Source organism: Salminus brasiliensis, chromosome 21 (assembly GCF_030463535.1).
Source record: "Salminus brasiliensis chromosome 21, fSalBra1.hap2, whole genome shotgun sequence".
Lineage (NCBI taxonomy): Eukaryota > Metazoa > Chordata > Actinopteri > Characiformes > Bryconidae > Salminus > Salminus brasiliensis.
Window position 1 is genome coordinate 24,174,357 of NC_132898.1, and position 20,368 is coordinate 24,194,724.

The 20,368-nt window shown below is 39.4% G+C and overlaps 1 protein-coding gene across 11 annotated transcripts in view; it reads left to right on the plus strand.

The window, feature by feature from the left end:
* The first annotated feature begins 615 nt into the window (after window positions 1–615).
* Window positions 616–20,368, plus strand: part of cacna1da (calcium channel, voltage-dependent, L type, alpha 1D subunit, a) — an 89,870-nt gene continuing 70,117 nt past the window's right edge. For all 11 annotated transcript variants that reach the window (XR_011978149.1, XM_072665425.1, XM_072665427.1 and 8 more), the window contains exons 1-3: window positions 616–1,239; window positions 8,525–8,933; window positions 11,762–11,867. Coding sequence is in view for 10 of the 11 variants with exons in the window: in XM_072665425.1 (XP_072521526.1) it covers window positions 8,695–8,933; window positions 11,762–11,867 (345 nt within the window). In the remaining variant the exon portion in view is untranslated. The remainder of the gene's footprint in view (window positions 1,240–8,524; window positions 8,934–11,761; window positions 11,868–20,368) is intronic.

A 20,368-nucleotide genomic window follows, 5' to 3' on the forward strand; every position in this document is an offset into this window, starting at 1 on the left:
AGAGAGACAAAAGAGACAAAAACAGAGAGAGAGTAATGGACAAAGAAAAGGGATAGAGAGAGACAGGTGCAGAGAGAGAGAGAGAGAGAGAGAGAGAGAGAGAGAGAGAGAGAGAGAGAGTAAAGTATAGAGAGAAATATAGAGACAGCGTGAGAGACAAAGCGAGGGAGAGACGGGAGAGAAAAGACAGATAAAAGAGGGACAAAGAAAAGAGAGAAAGAGAGAGAGAGAGGTGCAGAGAGAGAGAGAGAGAGAGAGAGAGAGAGAGAGAGAGAGAGAGAGAGAGACGAGAGAGAAAATACAGATAAAGAAGAGACAAAGAAAAGAGAGAAAGAAAGAAAAAAGACAGACAGAGTGAGAGACATAGATAAAAGGACAGAGGGAGAGACAGAGAGACACAGAGTGAGAAAAAAGAAGAGAGGGAGAGTAATAGGGGGAATTAAAGGGGTAGAGGGACAGGGACATGTGCAGAGATATATGAGACACAGCGAGAGAGAGCGAGAGAGAGCGAGAGTTTGGTCCGTTACTAATAGCAACCCGTCTATCTCCCCCTCTCTCTCTCTCACTCACTCTGCTCCTTTGATGTTTGGTGCACGCGGCTCGGTCCAACCGTGCGGTTCACTACGCAAAAAAAAAAAAAGCACCCGGATGTGGAGGAAGGTTGAAGTGACGAACAAGACGGACGAACTGACAGGCGCTCGCGCGGTTCCGAGCAGGCTCGTGGGAAAACAGAAGCGTTTTCTGTCCTTTCCCTCCTCGTTTCGATTTTTTTAATTGACATGTAAAAAAGAGCCGTGCCTCGTGCATGCACGAGCGAGGCTGGCGTGAGGAGGGAGGGCGCGCGCGCGCAGACGCCGTTACCCACCGACCGAGCGAGCGATGCTCTTTTGCGCGCACCCGCGTTCCACGGCTCGCTCTCCTTGCGCCAAGAACATGGAACGTTTTAATTAGTGCACGCGCGCGCTCTCTCCTGCGTGTGTGCGCAGTGAATGCGAGTGTGTGTGTGTGTGTGTGTGTGTGAGCGTGTTTTTTGCATGTGTCTCTCGTGCACCCCCCTCCATCCATCCATCCCTCAGTATTCGTCTTTGTTTTGAAGGCTGGTGACTTTTAATGTGCCGTTTGGGAAACGAACCGGATTTTTTGGGTGTGGAAATCGGTGGAGTGGTTTTGATCGCATTCGTTTTCCTTGGATATAAGCGAAGTGGAGCTGCACGCGGCCGAGAGGAGTCCTCGGACAAGGTAAACCGGTCACGATAATGACACCTTTAACCCTCGGCTGCGTCCCAAACCGCATAACCCCGTACTAACCAGTGTGTAAAATGGTACACTTACAGACTACTATAGCATGCATTAGCTAGTGTTTTGCCCATAGAGTGTATAGGCTGGTAGTGTGCGGATTTGGACGCAGCCCAGCGCTAAAGACAATCGATTTAACGGTTTTAGATTCGAATTCAGTTTCTCAATTAACGGTCAGAGCTGCCGTAAACCAGCTGCTTGCGAACGAGAGACATCCTTAGAGAAGCGAAACCGGCCACGAAAATCACACCTTGAACCCTCGGCTGCGTCCCAGACTTCACACCACTGTTCTAAGCAGGGTGTCAAAAATAGTACACTACGACTAATAGGGCATGCATTGGTATAGCGCGCTGTCGTGTAGTGTACAGGCTAGCAGTGCGTGGATTTGGACGCAGCCCAGCAGGGAAGACGGTTTAACGGTCCTGGATTCGAATTCAAATGTTGAATTAACGGTCGCTGTACAGAAACACACAGGGCTGCGGTTCCTCACGTCCCTGCAGGTTCAGTCAGAGCAGCGCTGTCTCCGCTTTCTCCTATTTCATTTAATTATCATTTATCTCTTAAGAAACCTTCGTTTTGTTCTGTTGACATATCTGGGAACAAATTGCACTGAGTCGGTGCACAGTCGCTGAGTCGGTGAGTGGCCGTTAAAGCTAGCTAGCATTATCACCATCACCAGCTGCGGATCAGCTGATTTCAGCCACTTACCACACCGTCCTCATGAATACTCACCGATTAGCTATAGCATGTCGGCATGGACATGTCTCATGTTTTGGCGTCTTTCAGAGACAGCTTTATCACGTTACACGTTAATGCAAGCGTGTGTGAGTGTGTGAGAGTGTGTGTGAGTGTGTGTGTGAGTGTGTGAGTGTGTGTGTGTGTTTTATGAGGAGAAGGTTACGGTTAAAGTGTCACGAATCCCTTTTGGGAATGTCACTAGCTGTCTGCATCATCGCTGTGCTCACTGCTCGATTCAGATCGACGTTAGACCAAAAAAGAGGACGAAGAGAGACGAAAATACACCACCCAGGTGTTTGTGAGGGTACAAATGATAGAGAAGCTGGAGTAGTAGATTTTAGACCGGGGTAAAAGTGGGGTAGTCTGGTGTGTTTACCCTCCTCCAGACCGGTATATGCAGTGTAAGCATGGCCTTTGCAGAGAGACAGCACGGTATAGAGGGATGGTGGATGGAGGTGGGTGATGTGACCCTTTTTGCTCAGCTGTTCTAAAATAATAATAATAAATAAATATGGCAATAGTAGATTTTAAAAAGCTAGCAGTGTGTTTTTTTTTTACAACCGGACCAGGGTAAAACTGGTTCTGTATGGTGTGTTTACCCTTCTCCAGACAAATGTAGCTATGCAATGTGAGCATAGACCTTTGCAGAGATCCTGCTCTGTATACACTGATCAGTCATAACAGTAATACCACTGACCGGTGAAGGGAAACATTGATCATCTTCATCTACAGTGGCATCTGTCAAGGAATAGGAAGTGAATGGTCAGTTCTTGAAGGTGTTGGTGTGTTGAAAGCAGTAAAAAATGCATGTGAGGAACTCTGATATGGGTCAGATTATGATGGCAAGATGACTGGGTCAGATCGTCTCCAAAAATGAGGCAGGTTTTGTTGGTTGTTTATGGTATGCAGTGGTCGGTACCTAAGGAACCACTTATGAACCAGCGACAGGGTCACGGGCACCTAAGGCTTATTGATGCTATCCACGGAGGCCCCACTTCACAACTTACAAGACTTAAAGGATCTGCTATAGTGTTGGTGCCAGATACGAATGCCTCGAATGCTTGGTGCCTCGAATGCTCAGATCTCTTGTGGCGGCACAAGGGGACCTATGTAATATTAGACAGGTGATGTTATTGTTATGGCTGATCAGTATATATGATTTGCTAAGGAATAGGTGGTTATGACCCTTTTTCCTCAGCTGGAGCCCAGCTAGCAGTGTGTTTTTCCAACTAGAACAGGGTAAAATTGGTTTAGTCTGGTGTATTTACTCCAGACCAGTGTATGTTTAAGCATGGCCTTTGCAGAAATGCAAACTGCATATATTTATTTAATAGGAATGGGTGGTTGATATGACCCTTCTTCCTCAGCTGGGACCTCAGCTGTTCAAGATACAAGATACCTTGCTGATACAGATAATACAAAATGAGAATAGAAGATTAAAGATAACTACCAGACAGGTAGACTGGTGTGTTTCTCCCTCCCAGTAGTATATGCAATGTAAGCATGGCCTTTGCAGAGATACAGCACTGTATAAATGGTTTGTAAAGAAATAGGTGAGTGACATGACCCTTTTTCCTCAGCTAGGACCTAGCTGTTCAAGGACTTGCTGTTACAGATAACAAAAAAATAGAAATAGTAGATTCTAGATAGCAAGCAAGGGTGAAATTGGTGTTATCTGGTGTGTTTACCGTTCTCCAGACCAATATACGCAGTGTAAGTAGAGCTGGGCAATATGACAATATCTTATCATATTGTGATAAATATTGTTATTGTGATAACTATAAGCTTTTCTAAGCACATTGAGGATATTGTTAGTGCTTAATAAACACTGATCAGCTGTAGGTTTCATTACAAACAGTGTAATTAGACTGGTTTAATTAGATGAGCAGCAGATGTTGACTAAAAATCACTCTTTTCAGTACTGGAAAGTATCTGAATAGTAGTTTTTAAGGATCTGTCGCTACCAATGTTTATAGTCTGTGATTACATGTATTGTGATAAATATTGTGGATTGCGAAAAAAGTCTTTAAAAATCGTGACATAGTATTTTTACCATATCGCCCAGCCCTAAGTGTAAGCATGGCCTTTGTGGATATACAGCACTGGATATATTGTTTAAAAGGGAATAGGTTGTTAAAATTACCTTTTTTTCTCTGCTGGGGCATAGCTGTTCAAGGACTAGTACTGTTTTGCCGTTTTGGAGCAGCTGATTTATTGGAGTGACAGCCATGGATGCTCGGCTCTTTTCTCCTTGGGTTTTTGAGTTCTTGTCATGTCATCCTCTGCAATATTTCTGAAGCCTGTGACAGCATTTGGTCCAGTGAGTGTGTGTGTGATTTAACACACATGCACACAGTGTGCCTTTGTTTGAGAGAATGAACTCTTTAAACCCTGTGTGTCGATACAAACTTTAGTTCTTCACTCTCATCATTAGTAGAATATTGTTGTAATTTTACACTGTTACACTGGCCCTAAAATAGAACCCTGTGGGATACTAAAAATCATAAATGGTTACCAAATACTCCATAATAGTTTCTGTATTAGAACAGTAATTGAATAATTAACATAACATTTAAGGGGTCAAATCATTTTTGCCATTGGGTTGCTTTCTTTGGAGAGTCTTTCTCTGAGGAGACTTTGGTTTGGCCAGAGTTTCCCAGGACAGGATTTTGGTGGGTCACCTGTGATGGGATTTTAAAGCATCAGCTCATTTCACTTTGTTCTGAACTGGCGCTTAGCAGATACAGAGACAGATTTTCAGCTTCCTGTTTCTCATTTTCAGACAAAGAATATTTATCCAGTTGGATGGAACACAGGTCCTTCTTTTGAAGCATCATTTGGTCAGCTATGTTGCATGCTAACCCCATTAAATAGCAAGCTTATTATTCAGTTATGATTATTAATAAGACACGTTATTCATTAACTATGATTAAGCTTTGAGCCTGCTATTTAATTATTAATCCTAAGATTAATTATTCAGTTACTATTGACCAAACATCTAGAGCTTAATTCAGTTGCTAATCACAATAAATATTGTTGTGTAACTACTACTAAGAATGTTATTTAAGAAACCATTACTGCATACTGTTACATGATACAGTGCGGCCAGATATGATACAATGCCATTTTTTCCAATACTGATAATAATATTGAGTAATCTCAAGTATCTACTGATACCAACCTTTTTGTATATTTAAAAATGGACAATATTAAAAAGAGCTATTTTTAATTGGCACTCCTCACTTATGTTAAGTATCTAAAATATGCTATCAAGCTCAAACTACCTAAGATCTTTACTACAGAAAAAAACACAGCTAACATTTTGTGAGGGTGTACTGTTTCAGGGCAGATCTTTTACATGATCACATTCGAGTTCATCCAGTATTTTCTGCATTTCTTTTCTATATCAGCATCAATACCAGTATGTCTATCTATATATCTATACCTTAGACTTATTAATGTGTAACTTCTGTGATACTGCGTCAGCTCTGCAGTTGGACCCACATACAGACACTACAGGGCAGTTCAGGGGGATAAACACAGACACACACACCAGTGCACACACATTGCACCTTTTTGTTTCAGAAAAGCAATTTCCATAGATTGCCTTAGTTTTATCAGAGGAATAATCTGCCTTTGAGGAGGCCTTCATCTATTTAGCATAGACGAGCCTTCAGTAGGTCACCTGTTTTGGGACTTTAAAGCATCTACTCATTTATTCACCACCTTCTAAACTGGCAGTGGCAGAGGCAGCAAGAACTAATGTGGCATCAAGCTGCTCTCATCATTCTCATCATTCTCATCACAGGAATTTGTGCATGGCAGAGACACTGGTTCATTTATCAACATCATACTGTACCAGTCCCCAAGCTCTGCCCTTTTATTTGTGTATTCTCTACTTTGAGAAACCTGAGTTTGCTTTACAGAGAAGATACCTATCCATGCACTGCTCATCATTTGTGCTCTTTTATTGTAAAGGATGAGAGATTGGAAAAGCTTTACAGAACCACATTAATCTAATGAGAAATTTGTGCACACGCTTTAGTTTTTGAACGACTTAGCATGCCAATTTTGTTATCAGTTATAACCTGACTAATTTTGATTAGCTATTGCAACATAGTCCATCTCAGTAGTGTTTAATTTTGAACTGGACATGTAGTTTTAAACTGAATGAATGAATGTTTTACCAGTGTTCTGTAAAGCTTGACCGCATTCCCCTAAGGAGACTAGGTTCAGTTGTCTGGCCAGGCTAGCACACCACACCATACCAGTAAGAGTCCGTTGGCAAAACTTGTGTAACATGATTCACATTTAAGGTGCTCAGCCAAATGCCATGTAAATATAATCACATGTAGGTCAGTTGACAACCTATAATGAGCATGGTAAACCCATAATTGTAATTAAGAATGAATGTCTAAATGTTTTTGAGCTTTGGATAACGAAGACTGAAACCCGAGAAATACCAGTCTTCGTTATCCAAATCTTGATCTCTGTTGTAGTAACAGAACTGGCCAAACCATTGTTGAGTAGAGCGCAATTTCAGGGTGATGTCCACCAACAGCATTAGTGATAGTGTGTGTGGATGGGCTCAGGGGGCTTTCTCACGGTCCTCACACCCGACGTGTCCAGAGCGGTCACACGCTGTGCAGCCCACAATGCTTCCGCGCTGGGCTCTTCATATGTTTTCCACAGTGAGGCGAAAACTGACATCCTGCCACTGCACGACCACAAGCCTAGAAGTTTCTCTGCGGACTATAGACCGACTCACTTCACTCCATTGAGTCTGGCATTAAATGAATACTCCTACATTTCCAGACAAATTTCTCCATACCGCCACTGTCAGTTACATGGACAGTACTTTTCTGAATGTAGAAAAGAACGGAACATCAATCGTCTCAAACACTCTTATATTAAAAGCCAATTGGCAAGTACAGTTTTTCTGTTCTTTTCTAAGTACAGGGAAATGGACAACTGTGTAGTGCGGGTGGAGCAGGTAGAGATTAGGTTAATAAACACTGAAGTATCCCTTTAACAAAATAGTATATCATATAAATGGTATAATATAAATGTGTGTTGTTATGAGCTTCACCAATGAGCAAGCTGATAAATTACATCCTTTCTGAACCCATTCAGGATAAGGGCAAAAACATTTCCTCCATTGAGAACAGCCTTGATAGCAGATGTTGCTGTGTTTTAATTAGATCATGCCTTCCAGTCCTGCTCTGGTCAATGATATAGCTGCACTCTCAGGATGTCATCTACATGCAGATGACCAAACCTAGATCACATCAACTGATTTGAGATGTTGCCTGAGAGGTGGTCCATGTCCATGTCTGAAATTGTTTGAATAATAATGATATTTGTGTTTCAGTCTCCAGTTGAAGCTGCATGATTAAGAAGGCACAAATAAGATAAGATGAATAGTCTTATAATGGAGATAGGCATACCCTTTTATAGCTGAAATATAGATGATTTTGTGTTATGCATGAAATGGGAAACTGTGGCTGAAATTAAATTCAGTGAAAAAAGCACCCTGTCATGTCAATGACATCTTTAGCAGTTCAGGAAGAACCCTTTCCTGACATCACTCACTCATGCGTACGTAGTACCATCTGTGATCTCAGAAGCAGCAGAAGACACCAGAGTAGTTGTATTTTAGTTTAGTTTGATTGTGGTGCCCTTCGTAGATGCCTATTTTTGAATGTGCATGCTTGCTGGTAATGAATACCAACCTTTAGACCCAAGAACTCTGCGTGTAAATTTTTGACTCAACACCCACAATGTTGCATAATGTAGTGAAATGGTTAAGAAAATCACATTGCCTCCTACAAACTTCCCTGACACTCTCCCTCTCTGTCTTTTTTATTTACATTCTCTCTGTTTCTGTTGTCATCTATGTCCCTTTGTTCTTATGCACAATGTTTTGGATTCTTACAAATTTAGCAAGTGTGGGTTAGTTTTGTCTCAGATTGTACACTGATGTATTGCCCTAAATGCATTTAGCACTTAACAGACTGAAGTTAGCTGTAGTATAGCAAAACATCCTTAAACACAAGGATGCACAAGAATATTAAAATCAAATTGGCAAAAAATTGCTGTAAGTAATGTGCATTGGACAGATGTGTAGATCTGGTCAGTATTGTAAACCGATGTTTAATGCTCTTAAATATCCAATACACTATATGTACAAATATTTGTGGTCTCCTCTTGTGAGGAATGCATTCAGCTACTTTACATTGCACCTATTGCTGACACAGATGTGCAAATGCAGGTATAAAGGTATAAAGCTGCCCAACGTTAATCTGTGGAGCAGTGGAACTGTGTAGTCCGCTGGTGCTCCATCCAATACTTTTGGGATGAGGTGGAGCAGTGATCATTCAACATCACATCCTGACCTGTATCACATCCAAACTGAAGCTTCCTCTTGGTGGTTCCTCTTCCCACTTTTTTTTAAATCGGAGCACTAATTGCTTTCTTCTTTTCTTTCCAGAGGCAAATTATGCCAGCAGCACCAGCGTTCCTGTTTCTGGTGATCTGCCAGGCTGTTGGTGATATTGACCCACCCCGGCGCCCCTGTTCCTGCCCTCGTCTCCGCCCTTCTGCCCTCTCCTCTGGGAGGCCCGTGCTGGTGGATGTTCCGCTCCGGCCCACACCGGCACCATGAGCGCCAACGGCCCTGCACCGCCCACAGCCCCGCCTACTGCAGCGCCGACCACCCCAGCGGCCCCACCCCCTTCGACGGTGGTGCCAGTGGGCTCCCTGGCGCAGAAGAAGAGGCAGCAGTATGCCAAGAGCAAGAAGCAAGGCAGCTCGGCCAACACTCGGCCTCAGAGAGCCCTGTTTTGCCTCAATCTGAACAATCCTATTCGCCGGGCGTGCATCAGTCTTGTGGAGTGGAAGTATCCTTTAAGTATGGCCAAAAAGTGGTGGTCTTTAGGAGCTTGTTCATGCATACTACCTCTGTGTGGCATCAGCAACATGGAACTGCTTCATGAGCATTGACACATTGTGCATGAGCTGTATGGAACTATGGCTCAGAAGTAGTCCAGAAGCAGTTTAGCAGCAGCGCAGAATCCAGCGTTTCTTTATCAAGCATATACTTGTGCTGCATTTGATGTAATATAGTTGTTGCAGCAGGGGTATTTAAATGCAGCGCTCGCAACTTGCAACCTAGTTTACATTATTTTCATTTCATAATTTTGCAGAAAGGAATTGTCATTTCCAGTCAGCTGTGCTGAACGTTTTCTGACTAATGGACCACTAGAAATGATCCAGAATAATGTATACAGTCTTAAGTACAATGAAGTTAAGAACATTGGGCCTTGTTCACCAGCCGTTTTTATGGGAAAAAATATTTCTTAAAACGAAAATTTCACAAAGATTCTGACGTCTAGATCTGTACCGACTCGAATTTTGTATGTTGAATCAAATTTGCCTGTTTAATACGATTCAGTAATATTTGACTATTCGTTCATATTGCTGAGCATTTAAAAATCAGTAAAAGAGACGCTGCGTATGATGAACGATTGCAGACTATTTCAATTACTGACAGCGAAAGACAGACCTGGCCAGGATTCTACTTTCTCGTGCTATGACAGGCCGAGATATTCAGAAATTTATTTTTAAATTAGCCTGTAAATATTAGCCTGCCCAGATAATTAGAGAATGGTCACATATAGGAATTTACTTACCACTTTTAATTTAAAGTGGTTTGCCGTTTTTTATGTTGTTGATTGATGAGCAAATTCTTGCATTTAAGTTTGTTAAAATCTCCTTTAAAATGCCTCCATACTATAGACCCTTTTTGAAGCATCATTATTGCTAGACTAACTTATCATCCCGTCTGCTTTTGCTGCTCAGCTTCAGCTAGAATATTTTAATTATTATTTAAACATTCTTTGAAATTTATTGTTAATATGTTATCATTTTTGTGAGCTTTTACAAAAAAAACATTGACTATTCGAATCTAACTGATGATTTGACCTGTTGATTTTCAGAGGGCAGCCCGTCTGACATCCTATTATTATAACAGCTTAGCTACGAACAGACTCTTTGTCAGGACTTGTCTTAAGAACAAATTCTTACGAAGATATTGGTGAATGAGGTCCAATGTTTGCTTTTCAAAAAAGGTTGCCATTTAGGAGATACCAGGTTTTATCACGACAGATGAAGTTCATTATGACGTTATAGCAAAGGCTGGTTTAAGATCAGGACTGTTACTCTGAGAAGGTTGTGAGAGAAATGCCATCTATGTGGAAGCGAGCTGCTGAAGTTTTAAGCTTGGAGCATTTTTTAAGCATGTTTGTAGTTGTGTGTGTAAAGCCTTTTTCTGGCTTTGGTTAGAGAGAGGTTAAAGGGGGTAAAGACTGACGTGGAGGGGTACTGCCTCCACACAGATCTCTGCATGCCTGTATAAGAGAAGGAATCAGGATTGGAAAGGGCTTGGCAGGTTGCAGTTCTCTGCAGGAATACCAGTCTATTTAAAGTTGGTGAATCAAAGTGTCTGGAGTTGATAAGTAGCTGATAACCCAGTTTCAAACATGTGTCAGATTTAGAGCAGATACCAGTGTTGAAATAGACTCAGCTGCACAGAGAATAGTTTTGCATTCAGTGAATTTATGTGAAGAAGCGCAGTATCAGCTCCTTTTGCTTTAAGCCTGCGAAGAGCCGAGCTTATAGCAACCACAGACTTAGCAGGCAAAGTCAGAGCATCACTGATTAAAAATGTCAGGTGATGATCAGAGTTAATGGTACCTGGGAATTACTTTTGCAATGCATGGCATCTTGCTATTTTCTCATATATCTCTCTCTAAATATAATTGTAAAATAAATATCATTTGTGTGATATTAATAAATAAGAATATTAAATAATAATTTAATTAAGTAAATTTTTTTGGTAGAACCTTTGCCAGCACTCACAGAATAAGAAGCAACAGATCCAAGTCCAAGTTACGTTATGAACTTGTTTACAATGGAAATCTTATTCCATCATAAAGAGTAGATCAGTGTAAGCTACAGTGTTCTTATTGCTTAGCCACAGAATTGACGATCATTCTTACTCATTCTGAGTGGAGAATCAAGAGTTTACTGCTCACTAAAACAGTGAGTCGCTGCACATATCTTAAAAAAGATTGATTTTAGAGATCATGTAATAAATACATGCAATAATCAGTGAATAGTGAACTGGATAAACAGCATAGCACCAATTAGAGGATTGAAAGGATGCCCTTCATGCCATTATATTATTTTCATTTTATTTTACTTTAAATATAACTCTCTCTCTCTCTCTCTCTCTCTCTACATACTATCATAGATTGTCTTTTGCAAATATATTGTCACTACTGTTTTGCAGGTATATTATATCTCTTGAAAGCCTCTAAAAAGCTAAATATTGTAACAGATCAGTGCTTTTATGGAGTAAGATTTTGGCATATAATTTACCCTTATAGTACAAATAATGAAACTATTAAGCTGTTTGTGTATTTTGTTACAAAGCAACACCGAATAGAGGCTACTGAAGCTGGCTCAGATGATCAGATGTTAAGTGCATTTGCGTTATTAGATTGGCCTCTATTAGATTTCTCAGAGTAATGTAGAGTAATGTTGTTTGCTAATTGTGTCTTTGTTTTTGAGACTGAATGCTGATACAGATTGCTACCACCTCTAAACAAGTCATTTTTGATCTGATATCAGATAATGTGTGTATTCCTTAACCATGTGCTTTCAGGCCATTTGATATCTTTATATTAATCGCTATTTTTGCCAATTGCATGGCCTTAGCTGTCTACATCCCTTTTCCTGAGGATGACTCAAACTCAACCAACCACGACCTGGTAAGCAAGCAGCTAGACCCTCCTGACCCTTTGACTCTTTACCGTGCCATACCCTCCCCTGTACAACAACTTTTAACTTGCTTTGAGATCTTATTTGTTTATTGAACCTAAGTACCGCCTCTTGTTTGCTATAAAGCATCACGTGCTGATTAGCTTTATTAGGCAGATTCATTAGGAAGTCTTCTGCACTGTGCTCTTTAACTGTCTGGGGAATGAAAATGGAGGACACTAGCTGGGTGAGCTGAGGTGGGCAGCTTGGGTAACAGGGTTGCTGCAGGATTCTCTATGTGCTCTTCACATACTGACGTCTCCTGTACAGGAACGAGGGCAGAATCAACTTTTATAGCTAAATCTGGTGTTGTGTGTTTTGTGTTATTTGTGTTACCGCTTCTGGTAAATGTTTCAGTAAGTAAAAACACCTCACATATAATTAGGACTGCTGTGAAAAGAAAAGGACATCTGGAAATGTGCATAAAATCCGCCTCTGTCCTTTCTCAGTTTGTTTCAGGTAGACTTGATTAAGTGTTTAAACTCAATTATGTGGTTAAGAAATAATTTATTACAGTTTCCCCTTTTCACTAATCACCAGTGATTGGATGGTTGTCTGATTGTGATAATAATGCATATTTAAATTTTTTCATATGTGGATGAATATATTACATCTTTATATATATTTTACAGAACATACCAGGTATCTACAATTTGTAACTTTTATGTGTTCTTTACATTGTGTTAAAATGTCTATTTTTGAAACATTTTCATTACATTTCTATTAATTCTTTTTTCTATTAATTCATTTATATTAAAAGTTTTTTTCCTTATCCTGTTAAATTTAAATTTTGGAGTTATAAGTTTTTTTCTCATATTTCTATACAAGGTTTCCATATTTTTTATAATTTTAATTCAATTTTGTCTCTGGCGTTTCAACTTTGAAAAGCTGAACATGTTTGTTTATTATTATTTTCTTTCGCCAACTCTGATTGAATCAAATTGACTCTAACTAATCATCTTATTAATCACTATATTGCTGTTAAAATTGAATATGACAGCCCTAGAATTACTGTGGTAGCTTGATTAGTTGGTCACACGGCTGAGTCTGAAGCCCCCCCCTTGGCTCAATTCTAACTAGCCATTACTATGCTAGTATTAGCATTTGGGGATTACAGTTTGCTACCTGGATTTGCTAAGAGCTGTCCCATCTCTGAGCATCGGTTTGTGCTACGAGATGTCATCAGTTCCTACATCGCTTCTGACATCCTCCGTCCTTTACAAATGCATCTAATTGCCTTTTCTCAGCCTCTTGTGCGTGTTGTGTTGAATAGCTATGATTATATCGCTTTGGTATATTTAGAGTAGGGGTTTGTGTGTGTGTGGTTGGTGGCTGTGCAGCAGGCCTGATGAATCGGGGGTGATGTGGTGTGTGTCTCTCTGCTCCTTGGCTGAGCGAGGGGATGAATTTGAGGCGAGACGAGACAGCTGTTCAATCTCACATTGGGATGAGGCTCAGCACCCGTGGCTAATGAGCAGTGAATAGCTCTCAAGTGTGCAGATACAGTTCAATTTAGGCACTCTAAACTCCACATCTTATAGAACTGGATATAAGCAAAGAAATACACACAGAGCCTTTTTTTTTATGAAAATTTGAGTGCAACCCAAAAATGTTAGTTATTTCTTCGTTATAGGTTGCTGTGAAGTTTGGCCAGTTGTTTGGTGACATTGTTGAGGTTTCTGATGAAGCTGACCTTTCTGTGTTTGAGAAATAATTAAGTTTGGCAGAAATTCACAGAAGAGATTGTGAGAAGACCAGTGCAGAAACAACCACTAAACTAACAGGTGGTATGACCTTCCAAAACAGAAGCTGAGAAGCCTGACCTAAAAATATTACTTATACTATTTAATAAACAAAAGTCAAATGTTTTAGGCACCTGTGAAAAGTAGAAATTAAACACTCCCTATCTGGGCAGTTAGTGTTTATTTACTCACTTAAACACTGATATTACAATAAACACTAATACCATTTACACAGAAAGTTGTGATTTTACATTACTGTTCATTAAAACATTTCCAAAGCTCTCTTCATTGGAGTCTAGTAGTATTTCTAGTTATTATCCAACACCTGGTTTGGTAAATCAGTGCTTAATGATGGTAAATCAGGTGAGCTGCTGATGGAATTGAACACATCCACACTGTGCTGGCTTGGGGTTGTCCATGAGAAATCTGCTTTCTTCAAAATGACAAATTGTTGTTTATTTTTAATGTATTTATGTTTGCCTGCATCTGTTCTAATGTGATCTGGAGTTTCTACAGTAAAAGCTCTCTTATTACTGAGAGAAATGATTTTAAGTAATGTGCTTAGGTACATAAAATGTCTGCACAGGATTGGATATCAGGTGTTTTTATTTGTCTCTTCCCTGCTGTAGTTTCTTTTTATCTATAGCTTTAGTTTATAGTGTTTATTCATCTTCTTAGAGTTTGTTGCTGCTTTTGTGTAGAATTACTTGTCATTTCGTATCAAATGGTTAATGTCTGTATCATATTTAAACTCGATGCAATCTGAAGTAGGCTACTGCTGTGGAGACTGATCATAAAGTTGCTAGATGTGCTAACCCAACATTACAGACTATTCAATGTTATTTAGGGCTATATTGAGCAGAGCTTTCCAACACAATACAAAAAGATTGGAGTGTTGTGGAGCACCATATCCAAGGTGGGGGCTAAATTTAAACATCCTCTTACCGTTTTGTGGAGGGAGAAACTTAGTTGTGAAGCTCTAGTGAAGGGGACCTGTTGGGAGCATTCGACACGTCTGCTTTATCAGAGCTTCATACCCGAGCCATTGCTTTGGTTAAGGATCTTCTGGTTTTGCTTTTAACTCTACAAAATGGTAAGAGTAGATGTATAGACGTTTGGGTGGATGTTTTAAATTGAGAACCTTCAACCATAGATGCAGGTCCTCTTCTTTGGAAGATGGTGGATATGTGTTATATGGTGCCTCACAGCATCTTTTTGTGTTGTGTTTGTAACTCCGTTGTTTAAGTAAGATTCTCCTCTTCCTCCAGTTACTGTGACCCCCTCTAACTGAGCATGTTATACTACTCGCTGTATTTTTTTCATTCACTGTGGTTGTAATCTATATCAAGAGATCTGTTGTTGCACCAAAAGGTCCGCAAAAAAAATCATTAGATTGTTGAGATGAAAATCTTCAAAATATGTCATGGCATGACATGGAAAGTAAGGAGACATCCATCAAAATTGTTGTCCATTGTAATTGACAGTATATCGCAATTGTGACAGATAGAGATTGGATTTAAAAACACAGCAGTATTCCTTTAGTTCCCCTGAACTACAGATTAGTAACAGTGTCACGCACTGTTGAACAACTTCTAGCAGTCATGACCTCTGATTTAATGTTCTGTTTTACTAGACACATAATGCCATCGAATTCTGCTGATTCTACATCTGTGTACAGAAATGGTCTGATATCTCAGTTCTGGATCTCTGACCCCAAGCCTGCCTGATACATCCATTCTGGGATGCTGTGTTTGTGTTGCTCATTGGGGTGTTATCACAGGTGAGCATTTCATCAGGAACACAGCATGCTCTGCATCACGCTCTGCCCAGGTAGTATTCGTCTGGTAAACTGACATGGCTTTGAGATTTATAAATATTGTAACCCTGCATTTACAGTGCATTTTATAGCAGATGTTCAATACTGAAAAGCTTGACTAAATTCTCAGTCTGACTGAGAAAGTAGTTTGATTGTGAATATGAAAAACTAGGCTATTTGTAGTCCCGTTTGCTTGCACAGTCAGTAGTTAGTGTTATCATTGGTTAGTGCGAACTAATTACCATAGGCATAGTGTGATATGCTGGATAAAAAAAGAGTGAATGCATTCTGATTTATTGTCGTTGGCGAAGTTTATTATGAGTACTGTCATAATAGAAGTGTTGTTGTGGCCTGTTAGATCATTTGATTCATCAAAGATGTAATTGACAGATTAGTTAATAACTGAAATAATGCTTTTCTTGAGCCTTCATTTATAGCATGCTGGGCTAGAGAGTCCTAGCTTCAGCACATTTTCAGAGAGCTGTGAGGTTAAGTTAGTGAGCTCTGTTGGAGGTGTGTAGGTGTGATGTTCTAGCTGGGCACTGTGTGGCAGAGGAGAGTGATAGTCTACTGGGTGAGTATGTGACATTTGTCTTCTGCCCTGTTGTTTTACAGAAGGCAAACTTTTAAAAAATCTCCCTTTTTTATTTTAGAAAAAAATATCCAGAGTATTCTTTGACTTACAAACGGACACTCTAATACAATTAAATTAATAGTGGCTGACATGTTTATGCTTCACAAAATGCATTCTTTACTAGCAGCAGGTGCCAGGTTACAGTAACTTTACAAATACTGACAAAACATCCATTCAATCTAATGAATGTAGGTTGGAGTTTAGAATATCTGCTTAACACTACAGTTTAAAATGCTACTCTACTGAGGTGGACTATACTGGAACATGGCAGGTTAGAACTGACAACAAATTGGCAACATGTCTACATTAGGTTTGTAGCAGACAAGAAAAATAATGGTGTGACCTTTCAAATGCTTACAAACTGCTTCTATCTGGCCTTCAAAGCATACACGTATATTCAGAGATAGACACACACACACACACACACACAGATTGACAGTTTTGAACAAAAAAAAAGTGTTGAACAGAAAATGACCTTAACTGAACTTTTGTGGCATGAATTCAATTGAACAGAATTACACAAAAATGGAGCCGTGCCTGTTTTTGAATAGTTTTTATGCAAAAGAACTTCAGTTGACATTATTGAGAAGCAAGCAGCAAGTTAAACTGCCAAATTATTACATTTCCCCATTACATTTCCAACCCTCAGACTTTGTCCTCTTAGAAGGCTGAAAAGTCTCTGAAGCTCTGTCACTGTATTTTGCCATGTTTCCCCTGACACAAAACAAACCCTTGTAGTGTGCTGTGTGTGCACGGCTGAGTCTGGAGGCTGACTTTGTACAGTAGATTTAAGTTTTTCAAAGTGCTGTCACCAGCCATGGTTTTATTAATAATTCAAATTTGAAACAGTATACAAACCATCATGAATTTTACTGTGGTTTGGACTGGTAACCTATAGCATATTGTATTTTTTGGCCTTTAACTCACCATGATCATTACTTTGGCATTTGAAGTCTAGTAGCATTTCATACTTAGACTTTGGCAAAGCTGGACAAACTTTGGTCCCCCAGCTCCAAAAATTTGAGGAATCATGTTTTTCTGTGTATCCTGTTTTCCACTAGTGTTAAATTCACTTATTTACCCTAATCATCTTAGAACATCAGTATATTGTCTTTTTTGGTCTTAAATGGATCAAGTATATCATTATTGTTGTCTAATTGACTTGATTTTTACCATAGAGAACTACTATACCTCTTTCCATAAGATATGTTGGAAAATATACTGACAAGGCAGTTCACTCTGGATTAGTGTGACCTGGGTTTTTTTCTGCTGGTGGATTTGAAAAAGGTACAAGCTGCTGGAATATGACACAGAACTCACTGGGAAACACTGTGATAATCACACTACCCCTCCTCCACATGTAAAACTAGTCTTGTCCAAATAGTGCTATAGTCAGCTGCCCTCAGAAAACGTAGCACTCCACAGCGTGTTTCACAGCTGGAGGATCTGTGTTTTCTTTGCCAGCAGTGCAAGATGCAGCTATAAATTATGAAAAGTGCTGTTTCAGTGTGTTACTGCAGGTGTGGCTGTTAAATATTTCACTCTCAAGTGACTGAGTTCTGTCTGTGACTCTGCAGTAGTGTGAACTTGTGTATATGGACTCAGGACTAATTTAAGAGTGCAATGTTACATTAGCTAGGTAACGTCAGCTGGCTTGCTAATAAAATGGTATTAATGTTGGAAGCATTTCTTTGTTGTAGCAGTTGGACAAGGCCGGTGACCAGCATGCTGACACGCTAGTTTTGCTTGCTGTGTTTGGACGTTGGGGTTTGGATGCTCTGTTTGTAATTACTTACTTTTGCCCAGTGTCGTCACCTTGGCAATGTGCATCTAAGCATATTTGTATAAAGAATAAAGCTGTTAGATTTAGTAGATTTAGCTGATGTTTTAAAAGCTGTTAATAATACACTCATTTATTTAATTTAACTAGTTATCTGATACTGTGGGGTGTTAGTCTTTAAAAGACTCACTTGCCCAGGTTTCTCTGCTAATACACAAAAGACAAGTTTAATAATGCAGTTACGCTCTCTGTATGCTTGCATAATATCTATATTCATTACCTAATATGTTAATTATCATCTGTGCACAGAAAAGAAAACCTACATATACAGTTCCAAGCTAATCTGTTTTTTATAGAGCCACTTTTCCAGACATGCACACACACACCTTTTGTCAGACAGACTGACGTCCTGTTAAAAGGTCACTGGTCGGTGGTCGGGTTGAAGGATGCTGCAGGCGGCTCCTGCTGATGCTGCTTGGATCCGTGCCCTTTTCATAGCCAGTCGCCTCCATACATTCCGCTGTTTACACACACACACAAACATAAAAATATGCACTTAGAAACACATATAGATACACATATACAGTCATGCCAGAAAGTCTGCATGCCCTTTTCACCTTCTTCACATTTTATGATGTTATAGACTTACACACATGGACAAAATTGTTGGTAACCCTTCTTTTAATGAAAGAAAAACCCACAATGGTCACAGAAATTACTCTGACAAAAGTAATAATAAATAAAAATTCTATGAAAATGAAAAAAATGAAAATCCGACATTGATTTTGAACCATGCTTCAGCAGAATTATTTTTAAACAGGCCTGGACAAAAATGATGGTACCCCTGAAAATAATGTGACCAAAGGGACATGTTAAATCAAGGTTTGTTCATTAATCAGCATCACAGGTGTCTACAATCTTGTAATCAGTCAGTGGGCTGTTTGGTGACATGGGGTGTACCACACTCAACATAACAAGAGTAATACGAATGGTAACAAAAGAGTCCAGAAAAACTTCTAAAGAGATTAAAGGTGAACTTCAAGCTCAATGACTATCAGTGTCATAAAATCATAAAAAAGTCAGACTGGAATTTGCCAAGCCAACAAGCCCCAAAGCTTCTGGGAGAATGCCCTATGGACAGATGACACTAAATTCAACTGAGACTAAGAACTTTTTGCGAAGGCACATCAGCTCTATGTTCACAGATGAAAAAATGAAGCATTTCAAGAAAAGAACGCTGTCCCCACTGTGAAACATGGAGGAGGCTCTGTTATGTTCTGGGGCTGCTTTGCTGCACCTTGAATCTGTGCAGGGTACAATGAAATCTCAAGACTATCAAGTGATTCGAGAGAGAATTGTGCTGCCCAGTGTCAGACAGCTTGGTCTCAGTCACAGGTCATGGGTCTTGCAACAGGATAATGACCCAAAACACAGAGCTAAAAACACCCAAGAATAGCTAAGAGAAAAACATTGGGCTATTCTGAAGTGGCCTTCTATGAGCCCTGACCTAAATCCTATTGAGCATCTTTGGAAGTAGCTGAAACATGCTGCCTGGAAAATGCACCCTTTAAACCTGAGATAACTAAAACAATTTGCTCATGAGGAGTGGGCCAAAATACCTGCTGAGAGGTGCAGAAGTCTCATTGACAGGAATTATTTGATTGCAGTGACAAAATATTAAGTTAAGAGTACCATTATTTCTGCCCAGGCCTGTTTCATGAGTTTATTTTTTAAAATAAAAGTTAAAGCATGGTTGAAAAGCAATGTCAGACTTTCATTGGTTAATTTTAATAATAATAAATTAAATAATTAAATAATTAATTTATTATTACTTTTGTCAGATTCAAGTTATTAAATGAAAGAAAAACCCACAATGATCACAGAAATAACTTGAATCTGACAAAAGTACTAATAAATAAAAATTCTATGAAAAAAAAAGAAAATCAGACATTTTGAACCATGCTTCAACAGAATTATTTAAAAAAGTCATTAAACAGGCCTGGACAAAAATGATGGTACCCCTGAAAATAATGTGACCAAAAGGACATGTTAAATCAAGGTGTGTCCACTAATCAGCATCAAAAGGTTGTGCAACAAAATATTAAGTTAAGGGTACCATCATTTCTGTCCAGGCCTGTTTCATGAGTTTATTTTTTTAATAATTCTGTTAAAGCATGGTTGAAAAGCAATGTCTGACTTCCATTTTTTCTCCCATAACTTTCATAGCATTTTTGTTTATTATTACTTTTGCCAGATTCAGGTTCTGTGACCATTGTGGGTTTTTCTTTCATTAACCGAGGGGTACCAACAATTTTGTCCATGTGTGTATTCTACAATAGGTTGATACATTTTTTTACATCTTCACACAATTAATAATAATTACAAAGTAATGTTAAAAACAGGTTTTTAGAAAATATTTTATTTTACTGGCAAAAATAGGTTATTTAGATTTAGGTACACACCCGTAGTCGAATACTTGG